The 27,704-nt window shown below is 40.7% G+C and overlaps 3 protein-coding genes across 6 annotated transcripts in view; 1 reads left to right on the top strand and 2 right to left on the bottom strand.

The window, feature by feature from the left end:
- Window positions 1–364: 364 nt before the first annotated feature.
- On the top strand, window positions 365–13,765 carry LOC122759367 (zinc finger CCHC domain-containing protein 24-like). Its single transcript, XM_044014195.1, has 4 exons — window positions 365–858; window positions 2,743–2,943; window positions 11,389–11,553; window positions 12,620–13,765. The coding sequence occupies exons 1-4, from the start codon at window positions 646–648 to the stop codon at window positions 12,731–12,733; spliced, it is 693 nt and encodes a 230-aa protein (XP_043870130.1). The 5' UTR covers window positions 365–645; the 3' UTR covers window positions 12,734–13,765.
- A 758-nt stretch (window positions 13,766–14,523) lies between these two features.
- Window positions 14,524–18,499, bottom strand: LOC122759368 (peptidyl-prolyl cis-trans isomerase A-like). The gene is made up of 6 exons (XM_044014196.1): window positions 18,284–18,499; window positions 18,067–18,097; window positions 16,692–16,780; window positions 16,527–16,623; window positions 15,746–15,821; window positions 14,524–14,750 (listed from the first exon to the last, which is right to left on the bottom strand). Exons 1-6 carry the CDS (start codon window positions 18,434–18,436, stop codon window positions 14,615–14,617), a joined length of 582 nt encoding a protein of 193 aa, XP_043870131.1. The 5' UTR covers window positions 18,437–18,499; the 3' UTR covers window positions 14,524–14,614.
- Window positions 18,500–19,826: 1,327 nt separating this feature from the next.
- LOC122759041 (zinc finger MIZ domain-containing protein 1-like) overlaps window positions 19,827–27,704 on the bottom strand; it is a 112,638-nt gene continuing 104,760 nt past the window's right edge. For all 4 annotated transcript variants that reach the window (XM_044013513.1, XM_044013514.1, XM_044013515.1 and 1 more), the window contains 14 exons: window positions 27,414–27,689; window positions 27,139–27,321; window positions 26,516–26,593; window positions 26,254–26,422; window positions 26,024–26,165; window positions 25,364–25,574; window positions 25,110–25,215; window positions 24,854–25,014; window positions 24,691–24,758; window positions 24,519–24,587; window positions 24,200–24,432; window positions 23,933–24,090; window positions 23,000–23,257; window positions 19,827–22,904 (listed from right to left, as the gene is read on the bottom strand). In XM_044013513.1, coding sequence (XP_043869448.1) covers window positions 22,797–22,904; window positions 23,000–23,257; window positions 23,933–24,090; window positions 24,200–24,432; window positions 24,519–24,587; window positions 24,691–24,758; window positions 24,854–25,014; window positions 25,110–25,215; window positions 25,364–25,574; window positions 26,024–26,165; window positions 26,254–26,422; window positions 26,516–26,593; window positions 27,139–27,321; window positions 27,414–27,689 — 2,220 coding nt within the window. In that variant the 3' untranslated portion in view covers window positions 19,827–22,796. The remainder of the gene's footprint in view (window positions 22,905–22,999; window positions 23,258–23,932; window positions 24,091–24,199; window positions 24,433–24,518; window positions 24,588–24,690; window positions 24,759–24,853; window positions 25,015–25,109; window positions 25,216–25,363; window positions 25,575–26,023; window positions 26,166–26,253; window positions 26,423–26,515; window positions 26,594–27,138; window positions 27,322–27,413; window positions 27,690–27,704) is intronic.

The raw sequence follows: 27,704 nt of genomic DNA, 5'->3' as shown, positions 1-27,704 counted from the left end.
ACGCACACACGGGGAGAACATGCAAACTCCATGCAGAAAGGCCCTTGTTCCAACCGGGGCTCGAATCCGGGTCTTCTCGCTGCAAGGCGAGAGTGCTAACCACTATATCACCGTGTGGCCTAAGTACATTGTATATCAGAAAATTACTTTTGATACTTAAGTACAGTAAATGTCATATACTTTATATAACTTTTACCTTAGTAATGTTATAAAAAATGACTTCAAATTCTACCAAAGTTATTTTGTGGTTACATAGTCCATTCAAACACTCACTCGGGTTTAGTTAGTTAGTGATGGTCCCTAGCAGATAGAGACATGTGAACATAAAGAAAAGGTTAGAGAGACACAAGCCCATTGGTCCTCCTATCCGCTGTGACGCACACCCCCACAGTCCTGTCCGGAGCGCAGCTCCAAGCTCCAACTGGTATTCACGTTCAGCCTTTTCCACTGCTCCCTCCCTGACAGACTGAAGTCCCGTTATTGGGGTCCCACAGGACTCCCTCAGGTGAACGCGGGGATCACACCCAACCAGCCGGGACAGGACAGGACAGTGGGGATGACAGAAAAGACTTGGCTGATCCAAAAAACCCGGCGGTTCTGACGGTGCTGAGCGAAGAGGCGCCGTCCTCCACCACCAGCAACAGCATGATGTCCGCTATAGAGACTGGTGCCGCCGTGTACCAACCTGCACAGCTGCTCAACTGGGTTTACATGTCTCTGCAAGACAGCCAGAGCAGCGCCTTCGATGCGTTCAAAGCCGAGTCGGACACTTTCCTGCAGGACATGAACAACTCCAAGCGCAGCGCCGCTGATCTGAGCTCCAACTATCTCAACAACTTCTTCCAGCTGAGGAGCGAGGTGTGACTCTTTTAACGCCATTCATGCTTTGTTGAACCCTTCATCCATTAATTCATCTTTTATCTACTGCATGTCTTACTTTATCTCACTCTCTCTTGGCTGTCCACAAATATCACACCACACATTTCACTCGGGGTTATTTCTGTAGCCCATACAGCAAACCTCACCTGCATGCCTGCCCAGCATTGGGTCGCACTGTGGTGGAGTGGGTAGCATATGAATATGTGTTTTGTGTCATGGTGTATAGTGCTCGAGTGTGTTTTCTGGTGTCAGAGTGTGCAGCTGCTGGAGGAATGGCAGGTTGGGAAAAGCCTCTCACAAGGTTTTAAAAATGTGAGGCTTCACCCTGACTGGCCTCTGCTTCTCCTCAGTGGGGACTTGTGTTGCTTAATTTAGTTATTACTCATTTTTAGAAGAGAAGTGAACATGTGTGTTGTTGAACAATTCAGATAATAGGCTATACTTAATCTGTTCTATTCTAACAAGTATTCACATCAATTAATATGTAAATTATTTTATCAATTCACTGATTAGTTTGGTCCATAAAATGTCACAAAATAAGGACAAAAAAAAGCATAAACCATGTTTCTAAAATGTCAATATTCATAAATGTTTTTGCCAACAAACCGTTTACTTTTACAATGAGCAAAGAAACCAGAAAACATTCATATTCACAATTAAAGAGCTTGTTCAAATATAAAACAATAGTCGCAGCCATGATCTGCACCCATGCCACAGATATGCAGAGGACTCATGAGGAACGTGCACACTGATCACGATCCTGTTTCTGTGATGCCTTCAGAGTAAACAGCCAGTGTCTGCAGGCTGTTCTTCATGTTTGCCCTGCGGTGCCATAGCACCCGTCTCCTCCAGGGACACAATGATGCTGATTGTGTTGTGCCAATAGGACCGGTCGGAATAATGCACGACAAAGGCATTTTGTTCTGACGAGGAAGTGGACGCCACTGGCTCACAGAGTAAATGTGCTAAAGGCAGCGCATCTGCAGAAATGAAATAAAGTCGGCCAGTGTCAGAGAGATAAACAGGAGAATCAATCAGGGAGATGGACTGACAAGCTGCCTGAAATACTCTTTCTTCTCACTGTAGAGGCGCAACAATGTTCATCTTTGTCTTTATGAAATGAGAGATACTATTGTGTAGCATGATAAAGATAAGTGTATTAATCGGTTTATAGATAAATGTAATATGAATCAACACATCTGATAATCTGTAGTCCGCTTTTTTTTTATTTACTTCAACATCAGAATATCCTGCTTTCACTTTAGTTCACATTATTAATTGAAATGTTCATTGTGTAAGAATTGCTGACATCTAATGGTGAGACGGGCTGTCGCTCACAAACTCCTCTCATTTCCCATGAGCCTCAGGGAACTATGGTGGCCTTCACATACCAGAATTAATGTTTTTATTCTTCTTTTGTGCAATAGGCTTCCACTTTAAAACAACTGTTGAAACATGGCCGTGCAAGATGGCCACCTTCATAAAGCAAGGCCCTTGCCTAAAGACATACACAAAAATGATAAGAACCAAATTATTTTGATTTTAAAACAAATACAGGACTTATTAGTAGTACTAATGGGTTATTATATTGAATTCCTTCCGATAAACCCCTCTAAATGTTACACACTAGCCCATTAAATTCTTTAGGTTTTAGACTGAAGTTTAAAGGTTATTTGGTCTCTGATAAATGAAAGTCATGTTGCAAATGTCAACACTTGTGGCTATATAATCAGTCAAGGCTGGATTTACATCAGCAGGTTAATAAAACAAATAAAGAAGATTAACAGTCCGATGTTGTCCTGCTGTAGTTTTGTAAAGTTATCTGTATATTCCCTTTTATCATGTAGTGTTCTTCTCTCGCAGGCCTTAAACAACAATTTCTACAAGAGCTCCTCGCCCTACGGGTCCATCAACAATATCGTGGACGGCCTGAGTTCTCTGGCGGACCATTTCTCAGACCTCTCCCTGTCCCCCGAGACACGCAAACACAGCAAAAGGCCCCCACCCAACTACCTGTGCCACCTTTGCTTCAACAAAGGCCACTACATCAAAGACTGCCCTCAGGTGAGCCCCATCAGGGATGATGTAGCCTCAGTCAGGTGCAAGAAGGCAGCTGAAAGAGCTGCACATGTGTGTTTCAAGCATCTCAGCTCATTGTCAAATGCAACATAGAGAGATATCCATAAGGTAATAATTTGATCTAAATTCTGGATCAAATTCACATGCTTCATCGCAGTTTCTGGCACATATTCACCGCTTTCTTTTTTTTTTTGTATGTAATCATAGCGAAACTGTACAATACGTTAGAATATTATGTTTCTATTTCTTTTTTTCCTGAATGAAATAGATTCCTCAGCATGTATCTGAGGTAGATGTACCACACTTCAGGTTGGTAATGAGCAGCAGATGCCAGATTGGATCTCAGAGCTGGCCTTAATGAAAGATGATAGGTTTTCCTGGGGAACCAGGCACGACCTCTACTCCAAACACGAAAGAAGTATTACCATTGCCTCATGTGCAGCTGTGCTTTCCCATTGATCATGTTCAGAGGGAAATGCCTGACATTTGTTAGGTGTAATGGAAATAACCAAATGACTAATTGACAGGGTGTAACATAGACAAGACGCAACATAGAAAGAAGTAGAAACCTATAGTGTAAGGAGTTGGTTTTGCCATGAATAAAGATGATTGCTTGTCAGCTGCAGCTTGCTCTGATAGTTACATAGATAATACGACGGATTGATTGCTCCCTCATTTAAACTTTACAAACGCACCAATCTTTGTGCATTTGTGCCAGAAGTTTCTATGAATGTGAAGGAAAAGCAAAGTTTCATAGCGGCTAAAATCTAAAGCACGTGCAGGTGTGAGAGATCAATTAATTGGCTTCAAGATGTTCTTATTTCTTGCTGAAAAGTTAGATTTGAAGATTGATAACTTGCATGGTAAATGTGTCGTTGGAACCCACAGACGATTAGCATAGCTTAGCATAAAAATGAGAAATCGTTACACACGGATTTCGGTGAACATGCATACTTTTTGGGCATTAGCATTAGCTTTACGTCCGAGACAGGAGATGGTGTATACAATGGGTGAAATGAGTCTACTGCCCCCAGCACTTCCTGTATGTATTGTAGTTATTGAAAGTGATTTGCCAGAGATGGTGTTTTAATTAAACAGGTTGACGACATCAACATGACATTTAATATTATATTAATATTTCATAAGAGTTGGTCGGAGACTTTTCCAGACTGGCTGTTTCCACTCTTTGTGCTAAGCTAAGCTACGTTTACCAGCTGCTGGCTCCAGCTATCTCATTCATTGGAATATAAATCCTTGAGAAAGCAAATAACCATGTTTCCCAAAGCATTTCATCGCCTCTATTACTGCCAACCCAGAGCAGAGTGATGCAGCTGAGCTACAGTTAGTGGAGTAAAATGAGGAATGCAGAGGAAATCAATCGGAGGGAGCTTAAAAGTCTTTACATTTTCATATATTTGCAAACGATTGGTCTATCCGTCCCAGTCCCGGCTCAGGAAGATGAGAGAAGAAGCACACAGGAAGTGGGTGTGTGGGGCCCTTCAACGGCCCCCTCTTTTTGAGTGGAATGGGGCCCATGTCAGCTCTAAAGGTCTGCTCCTTGAGACACACATTGCTCCTGAGTTGAGGCCGTAGGTGATGTGAAACAATAAAAATTGCAAATTATCAGTGCACACATTTGGGTTGCATTCCTACTTCGAGGTGTATGACTTACCCTGCTGTGCCCGGCATACCTGTGGTAAACACCCCTGTTGACAGCGTTGTGGAGAGTTGTGTTACTTGCTTCCCCAGGGGGTGAATATGTCAAAGGGTTACGCCATGATATTTACATTTCAGCTTTGCAGCCACGCCCCTTATAATGCTTAAAAACCTGGAAACCATTTCTGCTGTCTGGCTCTGTGCTGCTCTCGCTGTGCTTTTAGAAAGATGATGTCAGATTGAACATGTGTTGTTCATATTTTAGACACGGAGCAATGATTACGGCGCTGTTGTCATGACAAAGGGCCTCAAGTTAGGAAGAGCTGAATCTTTCTCTGGAGCTTGGAATTTCTGCCGTTTTACCAAAACATGTTAGCGTTAGTTTAACACCTTTCATCTGTTAACTCATCATAACATCATTTTATTTCCTTGCCAGTTAAGTAGCTGATTGCTTAAAAGAGAATGCACAAGTGACAGTGTGTTTACAGTAATTGGGTGTATGGTGGGAAGGGCCTAGACTAAATAAGGAGAGCATTGTTTCTCCAGAGGGGCCGTGGATCCAGAGGTCAAGAAGTCGGGCTGCATTGTTCACCCGGCTCTGCTTGACTGCAGCCAAGTCCGTCTCAGTCAGTCTGCCTGTTTGAGAAGAGGCGCTTATCAGATATTAGCAGATATTCATTTAAAGGGCCAGTGAGCAGCTGCCGACAAGTCTCCATCCAAAACATGGTTTTGGAAATATTGGAAAGCACAGGAAATGGGCGTATGGCTGCATAGTTAGAATTTAGTCACGTTTGAATAAACATGGTCTGCTTTGAAAAGTCATCTGGACAGTGGAACTTCTGAGAGTTGCAGGGCTTTTAGGGGGAATTCCTTTCTTATATTTGGTCTTTGAAGGCTGAAGCAAAGATATTTGTGATTAGATTCTAAGCAGCGTTTAATCCCATTATTTTTTTGTCTATTATTACTAAAGTAAACCTGGTCTGAGACACAGCCTAACTACTGTACTGTTGTGATTAGTCTGAGTTTGTGCTGGTAGTAGCCTAATAGCCTAATATGTATCCATTAATCTTGTATATTGAACTTCTCATCTAAGATTTATTTAAAAATGATAAATTCCACTAGAATCAGTACTTGTCATAGTTTATTTTTTAATCCTTATTTGTAAATGACTGAGATTTGGTGAAATCCCTGTTGTAGGTTAAATAGATTTTTAAAGCAATAGCCCAACATTTATGGAAATAGGACTGTTCTTGAAAAGACTAAGATGAGTGAATAACATAAAAAAGTCAGGGAGGAACATTTCCGTTTTATTACAAGAGTGACGCTTTTCTTCAAAGTTTTTACTGATTATAGATCTTTTACAATAGGCTGATATATCAGTCCAAATGCTGATAATGTTATCAGTGTTGGTTTAGAACCAGGCGGCGTGCTTCCGTCCAGGTGGAGCGACACAGTTCACAGCCAAATATGTAACTGGTGAATCTCAAGCAACACCACCGTGAGATTACTGTGGCTTTGGTCTTCTTGTTTTCACTGCTGATAAATGTCTTATCTGTCCTCAGTTTGCTGTCTGTTGCTTTTGGCGAGATCATCTGCTGAGGAGGATGAGCAAGAGCGAGATAGAGGAAACCCTGGAATGTGGGGGGGGTTGACTTGTTCGGATGAGGAGGGGATTATATGAAGCCCTGTACACTGAGTTTTCGGTTCCTGTCAACTACCACTCACTTTCTCATCAATTTGGGAGTGGTGAGGGTCAGATTAAGTCACTGCTAGTTAGGGTTTGGGATTAAGTTAGGTTCAAAATAAGTGAGCGATAAAAAACAGAATTAGCTCCCACCAGAATCCAGACACTCCCAGTCTTTATGGACCACAATCATCTCATTTCCACTCTCACTTGTATCATGTCAGATGGCACATTCATTGAATGATGCAGTAAATCAGTGTTTGATTGCCACTTCACACTCCATCATTTTAGGTTGGTTCGCCACAGATATGTGAAGCAAATGATTCAATTATTTCCGCACTAAGGCTAGATATCGCCACTGAGCAGGTTTATGAAAATAATCACTTTCATCATTCATTCAGGTGAATTGATTGGTGTAAACCCAGCCCCGACCGCGGCGATTACCGAAATAATACGATTAAATTCACATTTGGCTTGTTAGCGACCTCCTGGGAACCTGGAAATCACTTCCACAGACCAACCCACCATCTCAGAGTTTACTCCCCACACAGGATTTAAAGGATTGTGGCTCAGCAGCTGTGTCTTTCTGTTGCCTTTTGCGTTAGCCTGGCACTCCGCCTGCGCCTGTCATTCACTGGTTGTGAAATGTAAAGCCAGTTTACAGCTGTATATGTCATCAGCTCAAACCACAGCCAGGACTGGAGCTCAGTTTGACTCAGTGGTGTGTTGGTAAGTGTTCCCCCCTGTGAGAGCAGCACTGTATGTGAAATAAATGGTGGGAGATGAGATGTATGATGCAAATGTGTGTGTCCATAATTCTGCCTATATATAATACATACACATATATATATATATATATAATCTGAACGGCGGTAGTCAAACAGAAAACCCGTCATCTGTGCTTTGGCCTCCAGTTGTTTGCGCATAATCACATTTATTTTCTGGAAAGGAGAGTTAATCCATTCAATATTTCAGATGTGCCAGATTTACAGATAGTCTGCGTGGAGGGATTACTGCCTCATGCTGCTAAAGGAATTATTTGATATGTGGATGTTTCTACAAGTGGAGCATTTGGCCCTGACGGTTTCTGGAGAAAAGGAAGCACCATTGTGTAACACAGGACATCAGTTTGCTGCCACTGGCCAGGGAGCGTCTTATATCTTGTTTCCTTGAATCACAGCTCTGGGGTTTGTGCTTATTATCAATGTGGTAAAGTTGGTTGAGAAGCTTTGTGCAAGGATACACAGGAATGCTGAGTTCAGCACCAATGGCACACTGAGAGAACAAAACAATGGCATGCTGGTGCAGTTCTTTTCCACTGTCTCATAGACAGCAAGTAACTGTACACTGATGCTGTTCTTGGACTTTTAAATAACTCCTTCAGATAAGGACACAGAAAAAACTGAATACAAAAGTTGGATATTTCTCAGCAGTTAATCTTTTCATATCATCTCCCTCAGGCTACAGTAATACATATATATATATGTATATACTTGTCATTTTTAAGGAAAATGGAGAGTCATCTGTTTGCATTTTTAAACCCTGCTGAGATAATTGATTTCACAAGATAATGGCGAGTAACACTAAAGTCGTAACAGGAGTCTTCACCGACCTGTTGCAGTGCCGTCTGTAGGCATTAATGTGTTATTTTGCTTTGGTTACAGCTGGGCTTCTCCCCCGATACTGCGGGGGTCTGATACAGATTAGTCGCAGCAAAGAGATGAGAGCACTGTGGGTTTGTCAGTGTGGAGTAATTGACCACATGCTATCCAATAGGCTTGGTGTTGCTGTGATTTCCAGGATGAATGTCTCATGGGGGTATGGATGTGTGTGTGTGTGAGTGAATGAGGGAGGGAGAAAGGAGAAGGAGGAGATTTGGAGAAGTCCATTGTTTATCCTGATGGATTCCAGATGATGGCAGAAGGAGGCAGCCAACCTTCTGGGCCTCTCTCACCAGGCTACAAGGATCTGGGCCATGGCTTATCTGCTGCGACCTTAGAATTTGGCTTCGCATTGGCCCAGTACACTCAGGGGCTGGTTTGAAGTTTAAAGTATGGGTTTTCGTTGGGACAAGTTAAACCATTTCTCACACATGGTTTCAGGCTGCAAAGATCAATCAAATATCAGGAATCAAAAACTGAAAAGTCTCTCTTCATGGTTTTAGGCGTGAGGAATGTCTATCAAGAGTTGGCAGCGTTGGTCTATTAGCTGCTCTGAGCTGCTCCGCAGGTTTGGTCCAGACTGAATTATCTCATCAGTTACTTGAACGGATTGTCATGAAATGTAGAAGTGACATTCATGGTCTCGGTGAAATGTTCTCTAAGGACTTGTGATTGCTCGACTCTCCCTCGGAATGCCGATACAACATGAGGTTCAAATTTGTGGTTTGGAATAGAATGTCTGAACAACAATTGGACAGATTAAAAACTAGAATGGCTACTTTGCAGAGTGCATAACTTTGCCAAGGCCGAATGATGATTGAGACGTTGCTGAAGTAGGAAGGAGAATTGAAAGAAAATGACTTATTCATCATAGAAATGTGTTCAAGAAAAAACATTGATTCGCCCCATTGTCCACTTTACTCAAAGTACTCTTGTTTAGTGTACTTGCAATTGTAGTTTCTGTACAATGTTGCTAAAAACAAATTGAAACTCTATTTTTGTCAAACAACTAATTCATTAATTGGGAAAATAAGTGACATATGAATGGATGCATTACAGTTGTATAGTTGCAGCCCTATAATAGCCACTTGTACATGACTCCTCTGTTTTTCTTTTCAAATGCAGAATTGTTGCATCAATTGAGTGGTTCTCAAACTTTTTCATACCAAGTACCAGCTGAGAAAATACTGAGCTCTCAAAGTAACACCATTATCAACAACGTTCAAATACAGTGGTGTAAATAGGCCGAGCAAAGTCAGCTGCAGACTCTTCACAGGAGGCAGATTTATTCCCCCCCTCCTCTTCCTCACATATACTTCACACTCAGTGGTATAGTGAAATTAAATTAAGATTCTTTTTTGTTATTATGTATTCATAGAACCGTATTTCTGATTTTTCTCCATCAGAGGAAGCTCTCGTACCACTGGTGGTACACATACCACAGTTTGAGAACCATGGTGCTATGGGCAATATCATTGATCAACTTTCACGAGAAGAAGGTCATGGTTATGTGATATCCACTGAATTATTATTTTAAACTAAAGGTGTGTGTACAGGTATTAGCAGTAGTGTCGTTGATTGTTGTGTGGTACATATGGTTTCTGTGGTCTCACCTTCATTATATCATAATGAAATTGCCGATCTCGTATCTTTTCTTAAGCGTTGTTTTGAGCACTCTTTAGTTAAGATTTTTTGTAAAAGTTAAAGACCAACCAAACAAAGACCAACAGTGACAGATATTCACGCTGCCGACGTACGGGTCTCCAGTCATAGTCAGGTCAACAGTGTGATGTCCATGTCGACCGCCAGTGTCATATCTCTGATGGGACCAGTGGAAACACCGGTGTGTGCCGTGCCCTTTGCTGCCCCGTGAGCTCCAGACTGTAGGTAGAGTTTGTTTTGCTTGCTCTGCAGAGTGAAGTTGTTTCCTCCCTCAGGAAGATGATGCTCTCCACGTCTGCTCTCCCTGTGGGGGCTTAAGACAGAGGGCTGCCATCAAAAGTGACCTCCCACAGTGCCTCACTGTGGCTCAGCGAGGCAAACACAGGCCTTCTCAGTGGCCTTAACAGTTAGAGACTTGGCTGTGGTAACTTTCAGCATGTTTTTTTATTTTTTTTAGACCAGATGCAGCCCTGGAAATGAACAGAATGATCCGTTGGGAAGTTCTGAACCTGACATAGGTTTCTGCTGTCAAATCAAAACAAGATTGGATGCGAGTTCCTCAGCATGGTGTGTGTGGACTCCATCTTAATTTTGACTTGCCCTACTTTTCTTCTTCTTCTTTTTTGTCCGCTGAGGTGCTTTTTAATTTAAACCAGTCTTGTCGAGATGATTTCTTTGTGATGGGTTTTTGGGTTTTGTCATGTTATACAAGTGCAGAGTTCATCTGGGTTTTATTTCCTCCCTGCTCAGATCTTGGAGTCCTGATTGGTGGGTTGGGGCCAGCTGGGAGGGATGACTGAGAGCCTGAGGTATTTGTCCTATAGCAGGGAGGCCTCTACCATTGGTCCCTACACGGGCTGGGGCCTCCTTTACGGTCCCTTGGGAACCCAGCTGGAGGGATTGAGTTCATTTTTAATGGGAAAGCTGAGACTCCTTTTCTCCCTTTCTCCTTTTTCTGTCCAACAAATAAATTACACTGATAAATTACAGTTTATTCCAACTTCCTCGGAATAAACCATTAAAGCATTAACATGTCATATTTGTTCTAAATCGATAGATAAGTTTGGATAAAAAAAAGAAGGTGTGGCTGACTCAGGCAGGACTGTAAATGTGAAACATCAAAACAATTATCTGTCTTTTGAGTTTGTTTAGCATGTTTTGTCTCGGGATTAAATGATTGTTTATTTTTCTCCTATTAAAACAAATCATGTCTCCTGACCACCAACAAAGCTTTCGCTATCACTTCCCGTTCCTGCAGGCGTGCAGAGCTTTTCATTGGCTCCTCTCCAAAGAAACCAAGCAGGTCACTTTGTGTCCAGTTAAAGGTGTATGTGTGGAGCTGCCGAGGAACTGGGAAACGTGTCATTTTTCAGCGTTTAGTAAATGAAGTGGGCCGGCTGACAGACTCGGACTGGAACTTATTTTCTCTGAGGTGTTTTCCTTTTCCTGACAGCACTCACCATTACACATGTAATTGAAATAAAAACAACTCAGGAAATCCAACCTGAGATCAAACAAAAGCCACATGTTTGAAGCCAAACATCTTCCTCCCATTTCTCCTTGACCAATCACAGTCATGTGCTCGTACACGGCGTTGGGTTCACACCTACACTCCCTCAGCCTCGACCTTCTCACACTCTCGTACAACGTTAAAGGCACATTCAGGTTCATAACTGGCTTTGTAAACTCACACACAGGGGATCGTACATGAGCAAACTCAATGTTTAATGTGTATAATAAATGTGAAAGGACTGCATTTCTCTTCAGGCTCGACCCAAAGGTGAAGGCCTGACTCCTTACCAGGGAAAGAAGAGGTGTTTCGGTGAATACAAATGCCCCAAATGTAAGAGGAAGTGGATGAGCGGGAACTCCTGGGCCAACATGGGGCAAGAGTGCATCAAGTGCCACATCAATGTTTACCCCCATAAGCAGGTAATAATACACAGACTCATTAGATATCATACTTGTATTATTATACGTATATATATATATATATATTTTGATAATTAAAACAAGCTTTCTGCTTCTTAAGCTTCTTAAATGTGAATGTTTTTCTGGTTTCTTTGCTCCGTTTGACAAAGAAATCAATAAAAGAGAGACATTTTTGGTTTGCGGACAAAACAAGACATCTGAGAACATCATCATTTCGAGGTTTGGGGAAACACCAGTCAACATTTGTCCACATTTTCTGACTGGTTCTGATTATATGGACCAAACAAATACTCCAAAAGAATTGAATTGCATGATTGATCAATTATGCAAGTAATCATTAGTTGCAGCTCCGGTGCCTACATATTCTTAACATAGTGACAGTCTCTCCGTGTCTTCTTTCAGCTGTTTACTTAACTAACTCCACACTTTTTATCTCTTGAAATTGTCTTTGTGTTTGTTCTGAACACACTTACTCCTCGTTTATGTTCAGATGTCACTTAATTTACACAGCGAATCAGAACGTTCTTATACATGTGTACTGCAACAACTGCGAAGTGTCTCATATAGACTGTGCTGTGTGAATAGGAGTGAATGGAAAAACTGTAGTGTAAAGAGCTTTGAGTGGTCATCGACATTAGAAAAGCACTATATGAATACGGAACATTAAAAGGAACTGCTGCACCCTCACCGCTCTGTCAGTCCACTGTTCCTCTTTAGTGGATTTCTTTCCAAGACTACTTCTTTGTAGCTTATTCCTCTTTTGTAAGTTGTGTTTGGATACAAGTGGCTGCTAAATGCTTAAATGTGAATGTTAATATTAGAGCTGCAACTAACGATTATTTTCATGATCAATTAATCGTTTGGTCCATAAAATATCGGAAAACCTTAAAAAATGTCGATCAGTGCAAATGATGATCACATGTCTTGTTTGAGAAAAAAAAGAAGTTATCGATTATCAAAATAGCTGTCGATGAATTTAGTAATCGACGTATTGTTTCAGCGTACATCATAGGTCATTTGTGTGTACTTGTGGAGCTGTAAACTCTCTCTTCTTCATTTGCTCCAGCGACCTCTGGAGAAACCGGACGGCTTGGATGTGTCTGACCAGAGTAAAGAACATCCACAGCACCTGTGTGAAAAATGCAAAGTCCTTGGCTACTACTGCCGCCGTGTGCAATAACCCACTCCTGCTTGACTTCCGCCTTTCAGCAAAAAGGGACATTTATATTTTAATAACTAAAATACATACATATGTATATATATACATGGCAGTATAGTTTATTATATCATAATGTATCTAACGGTTTACTTAATTGAAATACTCTGACACTGTGACTCTCGGTCTTAGAGGCTCGTTGGCCTGGATATTTGCGATCGCATCTCTCAGTGGAGACGAGTGCTTTGCGTTTGTGTGTGTGTGCGTGCGTGTGTGTGTGTGTGTGCGTGTGTGCGTGGAGCTCAGACATTATGTGAACATTGAAGTCGTAACTATGAACAAAGAATCTTACCAACTGTGAATTAAAAAAGAAAACTTCCACTCAGCGTCTGTGGGAGTGAAGTTTAAGAGTGAAGTTTCCAGATGACGATTCTTTTTACACGTTTGTATATTCCAGAAATAACTTAAATGTGTTCTGTATAAAATATGCAACAAGTCTTTACTAAGAAGGGTATGCAGTGTTGATGTGTATCTGCATTATTGTTTGTATTATCAGTACTGGAGGGTACATAATTTGTGAATTAATTGTCTTTTTTTTTAATTATACTTCATGAAGGAACATATTAGCCAACTAACATTTATTCTTTATATACGTGCCTACAACAAAAAGTGAATTATATCTATGTTGTTCAACAATGCAATATGGTAAAGGTGTTTTTATTTCCCAACAAAATGAGTTACAGCACACTTTATTTTGGCACGCAGTGTCAGGAGAAACTCAGCAAAGTGTTTTTGTTTTCTTTTTTGGTTAAATGGGTCATAGGTTGTGACGTCTCGTATGTAACGTGAGACAAAAAATATCAGTGTGAACCAAAGATCGGGAAGTAGTTAGTGGAAGGGAGCGTGTGCATGTTGCTCCAGAAGGTTTTTCCATGTGTCTGTTACATTGTAATGTACGCGCTTTACGATGCATGAGACACCAGTTGTGCCTTAGTTTGAGTTCTCCATGAGATGGAGCTCTTCAAATGTTTTTGTATTAAAATGCATTTAAACTTGTCATGCACCATGTTTGTATCTTTTTAAAAAAAAAAATCTCCACAATGTATTTTTTATTTCTTTCACCAAAGGGGCAATGTTGTTAACATCTTTTATTCAGACTTCAACTATTTCCATACAATATTTTGGGATGGGTGTGGGGTACAACTTGCAATCATGGAGTTAAAGTGTTTGCAGAAGTATGTTTCTAGTTTGTCTGTATGTTTGGGAGCTGGAGAAACTTTCCCCCTTCTGCTTTAACTTATCCAGATGTGACATGTTTCTAACAGAGAAAAAACAAGTTTGTATCAGTCTTTATATTTTCAAACATCTGGTTTTCTTATCAGATTCAGCGTCACTTTCTTGTGTACCACCACTGGCACTGCCTACAGGATGCTTCCCCGCGTGGCAGCCGTTAGATCGGACATTGCAGAGCTCCATTTTTCTATACGGACGTCGGTAGAGTAAATACACAAGTAGAATAAGATCATGGGTCAACTGAAGCTGATGAGAAAACCAGGAGGAGGTGGGTTATAAAAAAAAATGAGAGAGCAAAAACATTGATCTGAAGTAAAAGGACACGCCTGTATTTCATGAGCATTGTGTCAGGCTAATGAAACAAAGATGTTTGCGTTTTTAAGAAAAAACTCATTTATTTTTTTAATTACTGCCCATTACTAACCCAAAAAAAAAAAACAGTTGTCTCTTAAATGCCACAGGACCCTGCAGTCCTGTGGCAAGTTCACATTTTAGAGAATAAGTGCATTAGTTGACTGAGCAACTGAGCCAGATGTTTTATTGTCAGGAGTGAGAGGTATTGAAAGTACAGCAGGAGATGAGACGAGGACCGTGTCCACTGCTCATCGAAGTCTACTTCAGCTCTCCACAGTCTGTGATAGTGATCCTCTTGGAGGTTCGCCCAGACCGTGAACCAAAAGACTCCACTTTCTTGACCACGTCTATTCCCTCCTTCACGCTGCCAAAGACAACATGTCTGCCATCCAGCCTGAATGGAGAAAGACAAAGTTTGTTATCACTGCCTCATACAGTGAGATGATCCGCGATGCCCCCGACAGCGGTTTGACTTGTGGCTGTTTGTTCTGTGATGCCACTATTTTCTACCATTGTTGTACTATTTTAGACCATTTATTAAATCTGATCACATCGAGCGCTGATGCCAAAACATACAAATTCAATACAGGAGTATAATTCTCTGCAGGCATAAAAAACAAAAACACCCTTTCAAACATTTTAACAATAACTGGACATGACTAAACCCATATTTTAGGGGGGGGAAAGCATCTAAAATAACAAGCAGCGTAGATGCAGCAGCAGATTTGTAAGGTTTGGTCTTGTACCAAAGCTATTCAACTGCAAATGGGACACTTTACTATTTTTAATTGAATTACTTATACAATAATCATGACTATTTCCTTCATAATGTCTGAGAGTCTGAAGAGTCGGTGACATGCCAAGGTTACATGCTGATACGTGTATAGCCTCTGGTGGTGGATTTAAGTGCTTTTCTCTTCAGATCCCTGTTACTCAACCTAAAATATATGAAAACGGCATCAGGGTAGCAATTACCTTTTTTTTTTTTCCATGTGGTTTGAAACTCAAAGCTCACATTTTAAATGTTAGCAGTCTCTGAGATGTTCACTGTCACCACCACAGCCAAGCTACTTTTCCTGCTCACAGTTAAAAGTCCTGCAGCTCACTGTCCCTATAAATCCCGAGTCAACTTCATATTTAAGAAAGAAAACACAGCATTTATGATTTGTACCTTAAGAGACTGAGCAACATGGGCCTCCCATGTAATATATATATATTCAAAAGTAAATGAGAATAAGCCTTTTATATTCATATAAGAGGAGGTCTACAGAGGACACCATTTTAAATAGCTCACAATGGACAAAGTCAACATCTCTAACTGAAAGCTAAATATTGATTCTTCAACACACTTGGACAGAAATAACCCGATTGCACTTTATCAGTACATACCATTCTGTTTTAGCAGTGCAGATAAAGAACTGGGATCCATTGGTGTTTGCTCCAGCGTTGGCCATGGACAGGATTCCTACAAAGCAACAAATTCACACTCAGTCTAAAACAAAATACAACATATTTTAAATCAAACCGTGCAAATAAGTCATTATGGTGCAAGGATTAATGACTTATATTAAATAGCACATTAATTAAAACATTTGGCCAATTTAGGGAACCAACCAACATTCCTGAGTCTTATTTTGCATTTTTGTACACAATACTGCCACCTGGTGGTGAAACAATTGAAAACATGTAAAAATGAAATGAATTAAATTATAATTTTCAGAATTTAATATTGCAATTAGTGTTACATGCCAATAATATGCATTCCTGCCTTGTCCTCTGACTTTTTGTTTTTTGGACTCAGTACTCAGTACTTGGACTCAGTACTCTCAGTACACTCAAGTATTTTCAAGCCCTGGTTACAAACAACTGAACTAGCACCTCCTTTCATGACTGTAACACAAACACCGCATATATTTAAGTCCCTGCAGCATCACAAGAGGAGACAGTTTGGCCCTAAACATTCCATCATAACCCACAGACCATCTTAGATGAATGATCAAATACCCAGACTCTCCACATCTGGAAAATGACCTCTGAAAATTCATCTTATCCTTAAATATCTTTGACCAGTGGAAACTGCGGAATAAATAAACCAGACAGCACTGCGTTCTCCTCCATCGCTACTGGCAGTGTTCACAGAAACAGTGGGATATACATCAGACACATTTACCAGGTCCAGTGTGCTTCAGTTTGAAGTTCTCATCGGGAAACTTCCATCCGTAGATAGACTTCCCTCCAGTCCCATTGTGGTTTGTGAAATCACCACCCTGAAAACACAGATCACACTGTAACGATCATAAAGGACACAAAAAGAGAAAGAGCGAGGCCTACCTACCTGGCACATGAACTGAGGAATCACTCTGTGGAAAACTGATCCCTTGTAACCGAAACCAAGTTCCCCTGTGCACAACGCCCGGAAGTTTTCTATGAAACAAGAGTTAGTGTTAGGTCCTCCTTAAATCTGTACACAAGGCAGTGAACAACATTCACCAAAATGCAGAAAATTCATTTTTCCTTGTTTTAATTAGACGAATGAATTAGTTAATTGTGGTTTTAAACACTTGTAAAAGAGAAATGTTTCACAAATCTGAGGCAATTGTGTTGTGTTGTGTCTCAAAGTGTGATGTATATTTTATGTTTGTAATATTGCAATTGATGTAAGATATATTGTTATGGAATCGTTGCTCCGGTGTCCATAAATACCATCACTAATACTACAACAACATGTATTGTGTTTTTGTTTTATACCACAAGTATTATGACATCAAATTCAGCTGTAGAACCTGGTCATGACGTGACTGATGTTTGACATAATAACAATGGTTTGTGGGACGGAATACATTGATAAATTCTGGAGAACTCCTCCCTGCTCTCTTCCTTATCAGTGTTTCCTGTGCCACTAGAGCTGAATAGTTCCACTGTTTGTGGGATATTAATATATATTAATATCACTTTCATTCAGTTTCCCAATTAACAATACTGATCCATGAGTGTAAAGAAAATGTTTCTTTGGTCCACAAACCAAAATATATACTGTTTTTTTCTGGAACTTGTTGCATTGCCAAGAAAGTAAATCTTTACCAAAGCTTTGCAAAGAAACTGCCTAACTACAAAGAATTAGTAGAGACATTTATTACTCTGCAGTAAAGTCTTGTTTAGTCTTGTCCAGTCTGTCTCCAGCATAATAACTAAAAGTCAACATTCCTTGGATCAGCCTGTGGCTCTGACAAACAAGTTTTACTTGTGCTTGTGAGTAGTTCTTAAAATCTATAATTGAACATTTGCTTAAGTATTAGTTTGTTTGAACTTTACTACATTTTAAATCGAATCCATTCCTGAGAAAAATCATGATACGCAGAATAACATAGAAGACACAGTAATTGTGACCTTGCTCTGTTTTAATTTGTACATTCTGACTATTGATAAAGGGGGAAAAGGATGGTCAACCATGGCTGTATTGTTTGTACATATTATGAGATGGTCTACACTATAATTACGTTATAACGTATGTTCTACTTTGTTATTACACTGTAATAAACTTGATAACAGTTTGATATTAATTACGTGTTCATTTACCACAACACAGGAGACCCCCAACTACAGCTATTAAAAGTGAAAGTAACTTTTACTCAGAGTACAATTTGAGTGATTGTATTTGAGTACACATACACAAATAATGTACACAACAAAATTCACAAATAATGTCTTACCTGCCGTTTTAGGCACAACGTCAGCGTTGAGCTGCAACAGAAACATGAAATGTCCAGGGTCATAAGTGTGTGTGTGTGTGTGTGAGCAGGTGGTTCTCAGGAAAACGTTAATTAAAATGAAACTGCGCCATTTTCACACAAGCATCGACAGGTAGGCAGCACTAAAGTCCTGTGTTCTATTATGATTTTGTTTTTTAATGATTTTGACCGCTCTTACCTCAAAGGTTACTCTGCCGAGAGGCTCGTTATCTGCAGCAATGTCAAAGTAAACGGTCGGGTTGTTGTTGGCAGCTGCGACGCCGCTGCTGCACAGACGCACGGCGGTAAACGCCAGCGAACACAACTTGATTCTATTCGACAAAAGCAACATAACTCAAACGTTCCTTCACGCAAGACGAGACCGCAAGGACGTGGAAATTACACTTACATGTGCAATAGCAGAACCCGGAAACGCGTTATTTTAAAGTATCGCGCGATTACGTTTACACACAGTAGCAGAAAACGTTTTTTTTTCCTTTGTGTTCTGCTTTCATTCTTTACAAAGAACACATGATGAACAAAAAAAATATTATAGAAAAAAAACCACAATTTAAAAGTTGGCTGTAAATAAATACTTTGTCTGCATAATCTAATCCATATAACATCCATTCAACCTCAATGATTTCCTATTGTGGATTATGCTGCCATCTTGTGGGTAAATCAAGTACTCCACATGCCCTGGACCTTTACAACAGGAGTATGATCAGAATATTAGGACACAACAAATCCATGTGCATCCTCTAATGATGGTAAACCATGTCACAACCCTAAACCTAACACTTATAACACAACTGAACATGCTGATAAATGCAGCAGTGGATCGAGAGTCAAGAATTCTGTGGATTTCTGTGATTTAAAATTGACAATTTCCTCTATGGACTTTGGTGCAAGGAGTGAGCTGTTTACAAAATAATATAATCTTCAATTTTTGCCGGAAAATGCTGTGTTAAAGTGAGATTAAGCAGCAAACATACTCTTAAAATTGAATTAACTTAAGCTGACAGGACATGTTTTACTGAGCTGTCTCTGGCTGCTTCTCGGCACATGAAATACTCTATTTATGCTTAATTCCAACCCTACTTCAAAAAACCCTCACTCACAAAAACGTGAGTGAGGGTTGATAACCCATCATTTACACCTCGTCCTTGCCTATGTCGCCATTTCACAAAAGAAAAGACCACAGTGACGTGCAGGTATCATCTGAATACATATTTATTAGATAAATATTAGGTTGTCACATCATCTAACTACATACAGTTCTGCAAGACTAAAAATCACAATTAGTTCCTTTTATTTTCTGACCAGTTTAGAATATGAAATGATTGTACATACAATGTACAAACATAGAGACAATGGCCACATTGCATGATTCAGATTGTAGATCATTTCTGCAGCTGTTCATGATATCAAAAATCGTACAAACTATGGATTTGTTTACAATCTTCTGGACTCGTCCCTCCCTCTCTCCTGCCTCCTCTCTCCTACCCCACAAAGTGATTTTCTCCATAACCTTGATGTTGTTGGGTTTCTTTTCTTTTTAAGCTTTAGCATCTCAAGAGTATGCAAGTGATAGACGAGAACACTTAGGCTAAATATTACATAGCTGTCTCAGTTCCCCTTGGAAAAAAAATAGGTGAAAGTATATTACGGGGAGGCAAAATGCCAAGATACCCACAGACACTAACTAACAAGTTTCATTTTCCATATTCAGCCACTTCCAGTAGAGGGGTTGCAAGCTTTTTATTATTCTGAAGAAACAATGCACATTCCCAGGGAAAATGAATACATTTCTGTTCACATGTCTCTACAGTCATTTACATATATACAGGCATTCTTGGGACGTTTGACCTAGCCTTGCCCTCAGCATCCTTTTTCCAGGCCAGAGTGACAGACGTGCCCTTCCTCTCTGTATTTTTTGTTTGTTTTTGAACTTATTCATTTATTTTTAAAACAACATCCCCCGGGAAAAATGGCCCTGTATCATGATTGTGCAACTACAGATTCGGGGTGCTGCCTAATACACTGAAGTGGCTCACTTCAAAGTAAGACCAAAATAAAGCATCGTGGATTCAGTGGGATGGATTAAACATTTCAATTTGGATAGTTGTTTGTTTTTTGTTGTTGTTTTTTAAACAGTGAATTGCTTTCAAAACGTGATGTCTGCATGGGAAACGTCAGTGTGCTGAAGTGGAACAAATCATATTTCGTAAAAGGCATTTAAAATAACGCTGACACAAATCAGGGGGTGGTTAAATCAGTCAAATGCTGCAAATTGAAAGAAATTGGATTTCTAGCCTTACAGATTCATAAGAAAAGCAGTACAAAATAATTTACCAAAACAAAATGGGATAAAAAATGTAAATGGTCTCATTTTTCTATAAAATATAAACAATATGATGATTTTCTTTAAAATATGGTGGTGATATATCTTTAAAATACCACTGCGTATTGACAATTAGCAACAATTATGATATTCACATAGCTCACTAAATATACTGAAAGCCAGTTGATACCACATCTTTTTAAACCACTGTTTAAATCACTGTTTGGTTTCACTGATAAAAAATGTGAACATATATTCATGAGTACACGACAGTGACCTTTTTCTTTCCTTTTTCTTTTTTTTGATTCAAACACATCTGAGCATGGAAGAAAAATATTGCTTCAAACTGAGCTTAAGGTCTGAAACATGAAATGATGCGACACGATCCACCTCGACAGGAGACCACATGGAAGATGGGAAAACTGTGTATACTGGACAAGTGCAAGACAGAGTACACCGGGAGGAAAGTGACGAGAAAGCACGATGACTTGCAGGAAATAGCTTATGAGATGTTTGGACAGGTGGCGAGGCAGCCGCCGTACGCTGGTTACAAACAGAGTCAGTGGTCAGATGGGAGTTCTGGAGCAAATGTGGTTACGTTTGGACGACTAATGATCAAAGGACAAATATTACCAAGATGATACAAAAATATTCACAATGATATTTACAGTACAATAGCATTTTCTTCAAAAATAATACATTTGCATACTGAACAGCACTCTTCTCAAAAAGTGAAAATGAAAACAAACGTGGCTAAATGTTGGCACCAATACTGCTTAAAAAAAAAACACTTCTTGAACAGCAGTGATGGATAAACTGTATTTGTCCTCTCCTATATCTTTGAAATCAATATTACCTCACACTCTCTCTCACACACACACACACACGCACACACACAGTCTAACGCAGGACCAATCAACACAAACATCTCCATTCTCATCTCTCTAACTTTGGTGATGTTGCGTAGTTTCCCAAATAATTTGTGGATAGTTTTTAATTATGCAGCGACAAAAAAAAAAAAATAATAGAAAAACAACAAAAATATATAATACCGTATATCTGGCAAACACATGATAAATGTATCGCTGATGTCGGCATTATCCCTTCAGTGTTAGTGTTAAATAAATCATACTAAATCTGACAGAAATCAAGAACAAACAAACAAAGGAAACGCTGTGGAAACAGCAAACTGAGAAAAAACACACTATATCTCTCTTTTTTTCTTTTTTTTAAAACCACTTGGAACAGCACTAGACAAGGGCTTGGCACACATGCACTTCTGTAGACTACTGAAACAGCACATCATTTAACAGGGAAAGAGATGCAACTTTGCAAAAATTGCTGACCCGAGTAACAATGGGGCTCATGCAGAGCAAAGGGGCACAGAAGGAGTTAGAGCAGGAAGCAGTAAATGGTCAGAAGGAGCCTAATCTTTTCATTTCCATCCAAATCACTCCGCTGTACAGGAGGATGATCACTATACAATATGTAGAAGCACACATATGCTCTTCTTGTTATCTAATATAAACCTTTTTTGTTTGTTTGTTTTTAGTGAGGCCAAAATCTTCTCCATTCCAGTTGTTAACCCTTACACGAGTGAAAAGCAGGGTTGGATCTCTTTTTGACAAAAATATGTATGTATCACAATTGTAGACAAAGTGGAAGCCGATCACTCTCAAAACTCTTTGCCAGAAGAGCAAAAGTTGTTTTTATAAAACTTTTTTGACAAGGACAGATATACACGGATCTAACTGATTTTCATTTGTACACACTGATGTATATTTTTTGTTTGTTTGTTTTTTTTTTTGCATTGCCTAAATCTCTTGTGCTTTTTAGATGTTGTGTGGTGGACAAAACATTGCGACTAACCAGACCAGTCGGGGGAATGGAGCTGTGACACCAGGAAGCTGTGGCCTCTCAGATTGGAATAACAATATGGACATAACGCACACTGGCCAGATAGCGCAAGTATTTTTTTTTTTCTTCTTCTTTTTTTTTGTTTTTTTTTGTTTTAAATTTTGTTTACACTTAATTCCTTTTTCTTCTCAAAAGGAAACAAAATATAATAATAAAAAAAGAAAATGCTACAATGTGTTTCTAATGTGCACACATACACATGTGTGTGGCATTAAAAAAATCAACTGAGTATAGCTGCACAGTTCAAAGGTATCGCCGCGGGGTGAGCTTCCCACTGTGTGTTTGAGTTTGAACCTCTTTCAGTCAATCTGCGCTGGCGAATGAAAACTGTACAAGAGGAAGAAGAGAAAGGGAGTGCATCTTTGTGTTTATCAAGTACTGAGCGACCGCTCCGGGTTCTCAGGGAAACTGCAGGCAGTCAGAAAAAGTTTGTGTGTGTGTCTGAATCGCCTCAGTTGTTTTCGAAGAGTGACAGAAGGTCATCGTTGCTATTGCTGGGGAGGTCGGGGGGGTCCAGGTACGACAGCAGCTCATCTGGGTTTGCGAGTTCTGGTAGAAGCTGTGAAGAAGAAGAGCGACACGATTCTTGTTCAGTAAACGGAGAATGATAAAGATCTGCTTTTAAAATAATATCAGCTGTATGTTAGGACTCACGTCTAAAGATGGCTCGGGCATGTCCGAACCAGCTTGGCTGTCCAAACTGGAGGGGTTAAAGGTGAGGTCGCCATGGGGATGGCTGTTGGGGCCGGGTTGCTGTTGCTGCTGTTGCTGAGGAGGTGGAGGTTGTCGCGAGGGCTGCGGATGCCCGCCGTGGTGCAGCTGCTGCCCTGATTGGCTCCCAGGGTGTGGAGACGCATGTAAGCTCTGCTGCAGTGGACCATGTGACGGGTCGTTGCTGGCAGAGTGAGGTATCTGCACAGTGAGAGGGACACATTCAGTTTTGTTATTTATTGCTCTAACAAGTATTAGAGATGGGAATCGGTATCAGTCAGTATCGGTCCGATACTGATTCAAATCACTGTAGATACTCGTTAGATAGAAGTTTGTGATATCAGTGTTGTATCGGACACAAAAAGTGGTATCGCTCCATCCCTAATAATTATGATAACTTCATTATTTTTTTTCTAGGGTTAAACAGTTGTAACATCACAAAAAAGGGTTAAGCTTAGCTGTATTATAAGTATTATAACCCTAACCCTGAGTGGTAATCATTTTTTTTCTGGTAACATAATGGAGGATCAATTACAACTAAATAATATGGTAATTGCTAATATTAAATTAAATTAAATTAAATTAAATTAAATTAAATTAAATTAAATTAAATTAAATTAAATTAAATTAAATCCAAGCAAGTGATTGTAATTACCAAGCTATTACTATATTACATTACATTACATGTCATTTAGCAGACACTTTTATCCAAAGCGACTTACAAGGGAATTGAGTACAACCTGCCAGGGGTGGAGTTGAACTTGCGACCATGAAGTCTTTACCAAGGTGGAAATTGCATTGCAAATAAGATGATATGAACTATTACAAGGTTGTAAAAGTCAAATAAAAGTAAAAAAATATATATATAGAACTTACTGAGTCAGGCATATTGTGTGAGAGTGGCTTGTCTTGCGTCATCATGCTGTTGGGCATGTCAGGCGGATGAGACAGTTGGGGGCCGTGCATGAAGTCATTCATGGATGTACCACCAGGGGTGCCGTGAGGGAAATCAAAGTTCCCGTGGTAACTGTTGCCTAGCAAACAAAATCAATCAATCAATCAATAAATGAGTATACGTGTCACAATTAATGAGATTATTTGTAAGCTTGCTGGAGAGGTTTTGTGCAGTGACTGCCTGGTTACCTTGGCTGCTGTATTCGCTGTTGCTCCCTTGTTGAGACGGGTACGGCGAGGGTCCAGGGCCGAGCTGAGCTATCATCTCCATCACATTTGGCATGATCATCTGGCTGGGACTCATAGTCTTAAACCTCTTCGCCAGTGGTCCGTCTGGATCCTCCTTGATGTGGATGTCAGATTTGATAGCAACAGGCCGCCAACTACATGTCGGGTCAATGGTCACTTCCTCAAATTCCGAGCTGGTGACATAGAGAAGGAAGCAAATGTTTCAGACACGAGGAATGGTATCTGCGTTGCAAATGTGTTTTATCGTGCGTGGACTTACTTTTGGATGGCGTTCAAGATTCCCCACATGTACTGGTCCACTTCAAGTCCTTCTAACAATGCTGTTTTACTAATGAGAGAAGAGAGAGAGGGCTTAAAGCACTGCGAGAGATTACGGTGAACCACTTTAAACAGGGCAAATACTGCGAGGTTTCTAAACTGGATGTACTTACTTGCATACAGGACATCGCCATGTCCCCCGCTCACAGTTGAGTTGTAAATATGATTCCAAATCAAAGCACTGCAAGAAAGACATAAAAGAGAGAGTCTGTTATTCCCTGAATGCATCATATTCCTGACTCCCAGTGTGTTTTTGTTGGTCCCCGTGTCGCGTACCTGAACGTGTTTACAGTCGTGACCTCTCGCCGGAAGCTGTATTCGTCGGAAGGTGATGGGACATTTGAGGGAAACCTTGATGGCCGTCTGCTCCACGCCGTCCTCTCCGTTGAGCGTGGTGTTGCCCGACGATGCTGCTACGCTGCTGAAGTTCCTCTTCACTTTAAAGCAGAGGGACAGAATAACGGCGTGTGAGCGTGATCAGGAACATGAAGGGTGCAGAGGGTGACTTTGTTGTTGTTTTTTTCTTGAATACCTTTGGTGATGCAGTGCTCTGCAGGCAGAAGCCTCTTCTTCAGTAAGCCTTGAAGGACAGAGCGAACTGAGGGCCTGTGGACCAGCTGCAGCACGAACAAGTGCGACTGTGGGGACAAATATTGCCGTCACTTAAACAAGCATTCTCCTCAGTTGCACAAGTGTAATGCTTTTATTAATGTTTCGCCATATGTACAGCTATTTTTTGTGTCAGGATTTATATACCTCTTTATTTTTTGAGATTTTTGTACTCACACAGCAGCAGGCAGTGACTGTGATCTGGATTGTGTTCCTTCCCGGCTGGCATACGTGTTTCAAGTGCAGGGGTTTGTGGGAGGTCTTGTTGTCGCCCCTCTCGATGGTGAGCGGCGTGGCGTTGACGCTGACTTGGACCGATGCCGGCCAGTTGGTGTTCATCTGGCGGTCTTCGTGATGATAGCACTTAAACTGTAGCTCCAGGTCCGATCTGGGAAGAAAAAGAAAAGAAAAGAAAAGAAGAAAAAAACAAATGAATAAAGTGTGTTTAGAGCTCTGTAAGGGAAAAGAGCTGCAAACTGTTTTTACAAATAACTCGAGCTGCCATATTTAATATGGTCTGTTCATATGCTCAGCATACGACAAACTGGCTTAAACTCTCTTTCTCTCCAGAAAAAATCTATTTTACAATCACTACGATTGTTAAAAAATGAAGAGAAATCCCCAATGAAACCACTCGTGTTGATTTTACTCACAGCTGGTGTTTACGATATTTAACATCGGCTGTTGTAAAGTAATTTACGAGACCTAGAACTGCAAAAGGAAGACTGCAAAAGCGTTTACATGGAGGTTACTGAAAGAGGGAAAAAGTATTTTATTTACATTAGGATATCTGGTAAGACTATCTAAAAATACAGCCTGCATTGAGTCATGTCTTACCTCCACATGAGTGTCTGGTGTACAGAGGGCCGTAGGTGGAAGACGTGGTTGCTGACAGCCAGGTTATGCTCTAGTCTAAAAGGCTCTAAGACGACACCATCTCGTACAGGGAACGTCAGGCGGAGCTCCTCGTTGTGGTTGGCTATTTGGGCGGGAAAAAGAAACACCAGTGAGGCAATCACGCATTTCAAAATCACACATTCCTCCACAGAAGTTTAAAAGTTACTGACCTGGGGGCGGCGGGAGAGCGGTCATATTTGGTTTGATGTCAGGAGGGAAGGGCGGCTTCACATCCTGGTTTGGCGACAGGTATGGAGGGATGTTACTTCCTGGAGTCATTGGAGGGGTGGGGTTGCCTGGCACTGGAGAGTGTGGATAGTTCCCCACTGGTCTGGGTGGCTGTAAAGGAAAACAATTCATTAATACATCATACTTTGACACAAGTCAAGTGCGAGACAGTGTGAAACACACGTGCTACAAAAATGGACTTACCCCATTCATATTAGCCTGGTTGTACTGATATCCACTTCCAGAGAAGTTGTTTGTTTGTCCATTAAAAGGTGGCTCCTGCTGCAATTTCATGAAACAATATTACCGAGATTATTCCCTCCTCCAAATCAAACAAAATGGCAGCATATTAAGCCTCTTTAAGGAAATTAGCAGATGTATATGTGTACATTGTCAGTGTTTTCTTTTTACGCTTGCACCATTCGTGCGTGAACTGGGACTTATTACAGTCGTCACAATGTTATATCATTAACGTCCGTGCCTCATCCGAACTCAACAGTGAGTGAATGATTTTAAGGTCCTAATTAGATGAAGTAAGGTTCAATAAAAATGGGGCTAATGGCTATGCTAACATTCAGAGATGATGCCAGAGTTTGCGTCACTGTCAAAGAATTGAGCAGACGACGAAGAAATTAGTGTTTTCACCCAGGTCTTGCATCCCTACTAAAGTCACTAATGTCAGAGAAAAACCTGCATGAATTCCTTCTAATTAAAATGCAATGAAATCTGGTATTAAAGGAGTCTTTGACTGGTGAGATTATGACACAATTCACCTAAACATAACACTCTGCAATTAGACCTGAACATTAGAAGGAAAATCTATGCACCTTATAGTACTGGCCCATGGCACCGCTGGGTGGTGGGTACTGGCCCTGTAGCTGCTGTCCTGGCATCCTCTGCCCAGGGTAGTTTGGGGATGGGAGCGGCCTGGAGGCGTTGGGTGTGGGGTACTGCCCCTGCTGGTTAGGGAACTGGTTGTTTGGTCCATACTGCTGACCACCATAGTTTGGCTGCACATGCAGAAGTGAAATGCATATTCAGCATACAGCAGGATAAGGATGCATGTCTTTCAAGTGAAAATGTGGAACTCATATTCACTCACCTCCCCAGGGTACGGTCTCTTCATGCCCTGCATACCCATGCTCTGAGGTCGAGGTCCTGCATAGCCTTGCTGGGGCATCCTTTGACCATGGGCCCCAAAAGGCCCCATGCCTTGGCCCCTGGGCTGGTTCATTCCCATAGGGGGCCCACTCATGTTGGACGCATTCATGCCTGTGCTCATGTTTCCAGGGAGGGATGGTGGACCACGGGGACCTGGCTGGTTCATGAACTGGCTGTTGTACGCTTGGTTTGGTCCCATCTGGAAAGAGGAACTCATCTGGAAGACAAAATG

This window comes from Solea senegalensis, linkage group LG18 (assembly GCF_019176455.1).
Source record: "Solea senegalensis isolate Sse05_10M linkage group LG18, IFAPA_SoseM_1, whole genome shotgun sequence".
Taxonomy (NCBI): domain Eukaryota; kingdom Metazoa; phylum Chordata; class Actinopteri; order Pleuronectiformes; family Soleidae; genus Solea; species Solea senegalensis.
This window is presented reverse-complemented; position numbering and strand designations above follow the sequence as displayed.

Coding starts and splice junctions, on each gene's coding strand:
- LOC122759367 (XM_044014195.1), top strand. CDS start 646: ATGATGTCCGCTATAGAGACTGGTGCCGCCGTGTACCAACCTGCACAG. Junction 2,944..11,388: donor ACATCAAAGACTGCCCTCAG/GTGAGCCCCATC, acceptor ATTTCTCTTCAG/GCTCGACCCAAAGGTGAAGG. Junction 11,554..12,619: donor ATGTTTACCCCCATAAGCAG/GTAATAATACAC, acceptor CATTTGCTCCAG/CGACCTCTGGAGAAACCGGA.
- LOC122759368 (XM_044014196.1), bottom strand. CDS start 18,436: ATGTTGCTTTTGTCGAATAGAATCAAGTTGTGTTCGCTGGCGTTTACC. Junction 16,781..18,066: donor CGTTGTGCCTAAAACGGCAG/GTAAGACATTAT, acceptor CTTGTTTCATAG/AAAACTTCCGGGCGTTGTGC. Junction 15,822..16,526: donor ACTGAAGCACACTGGACCTG/GTAAATGTGTCT, acceptor GTTGCTTTGTAG/GAATCCTGTCCATGGCCAAC.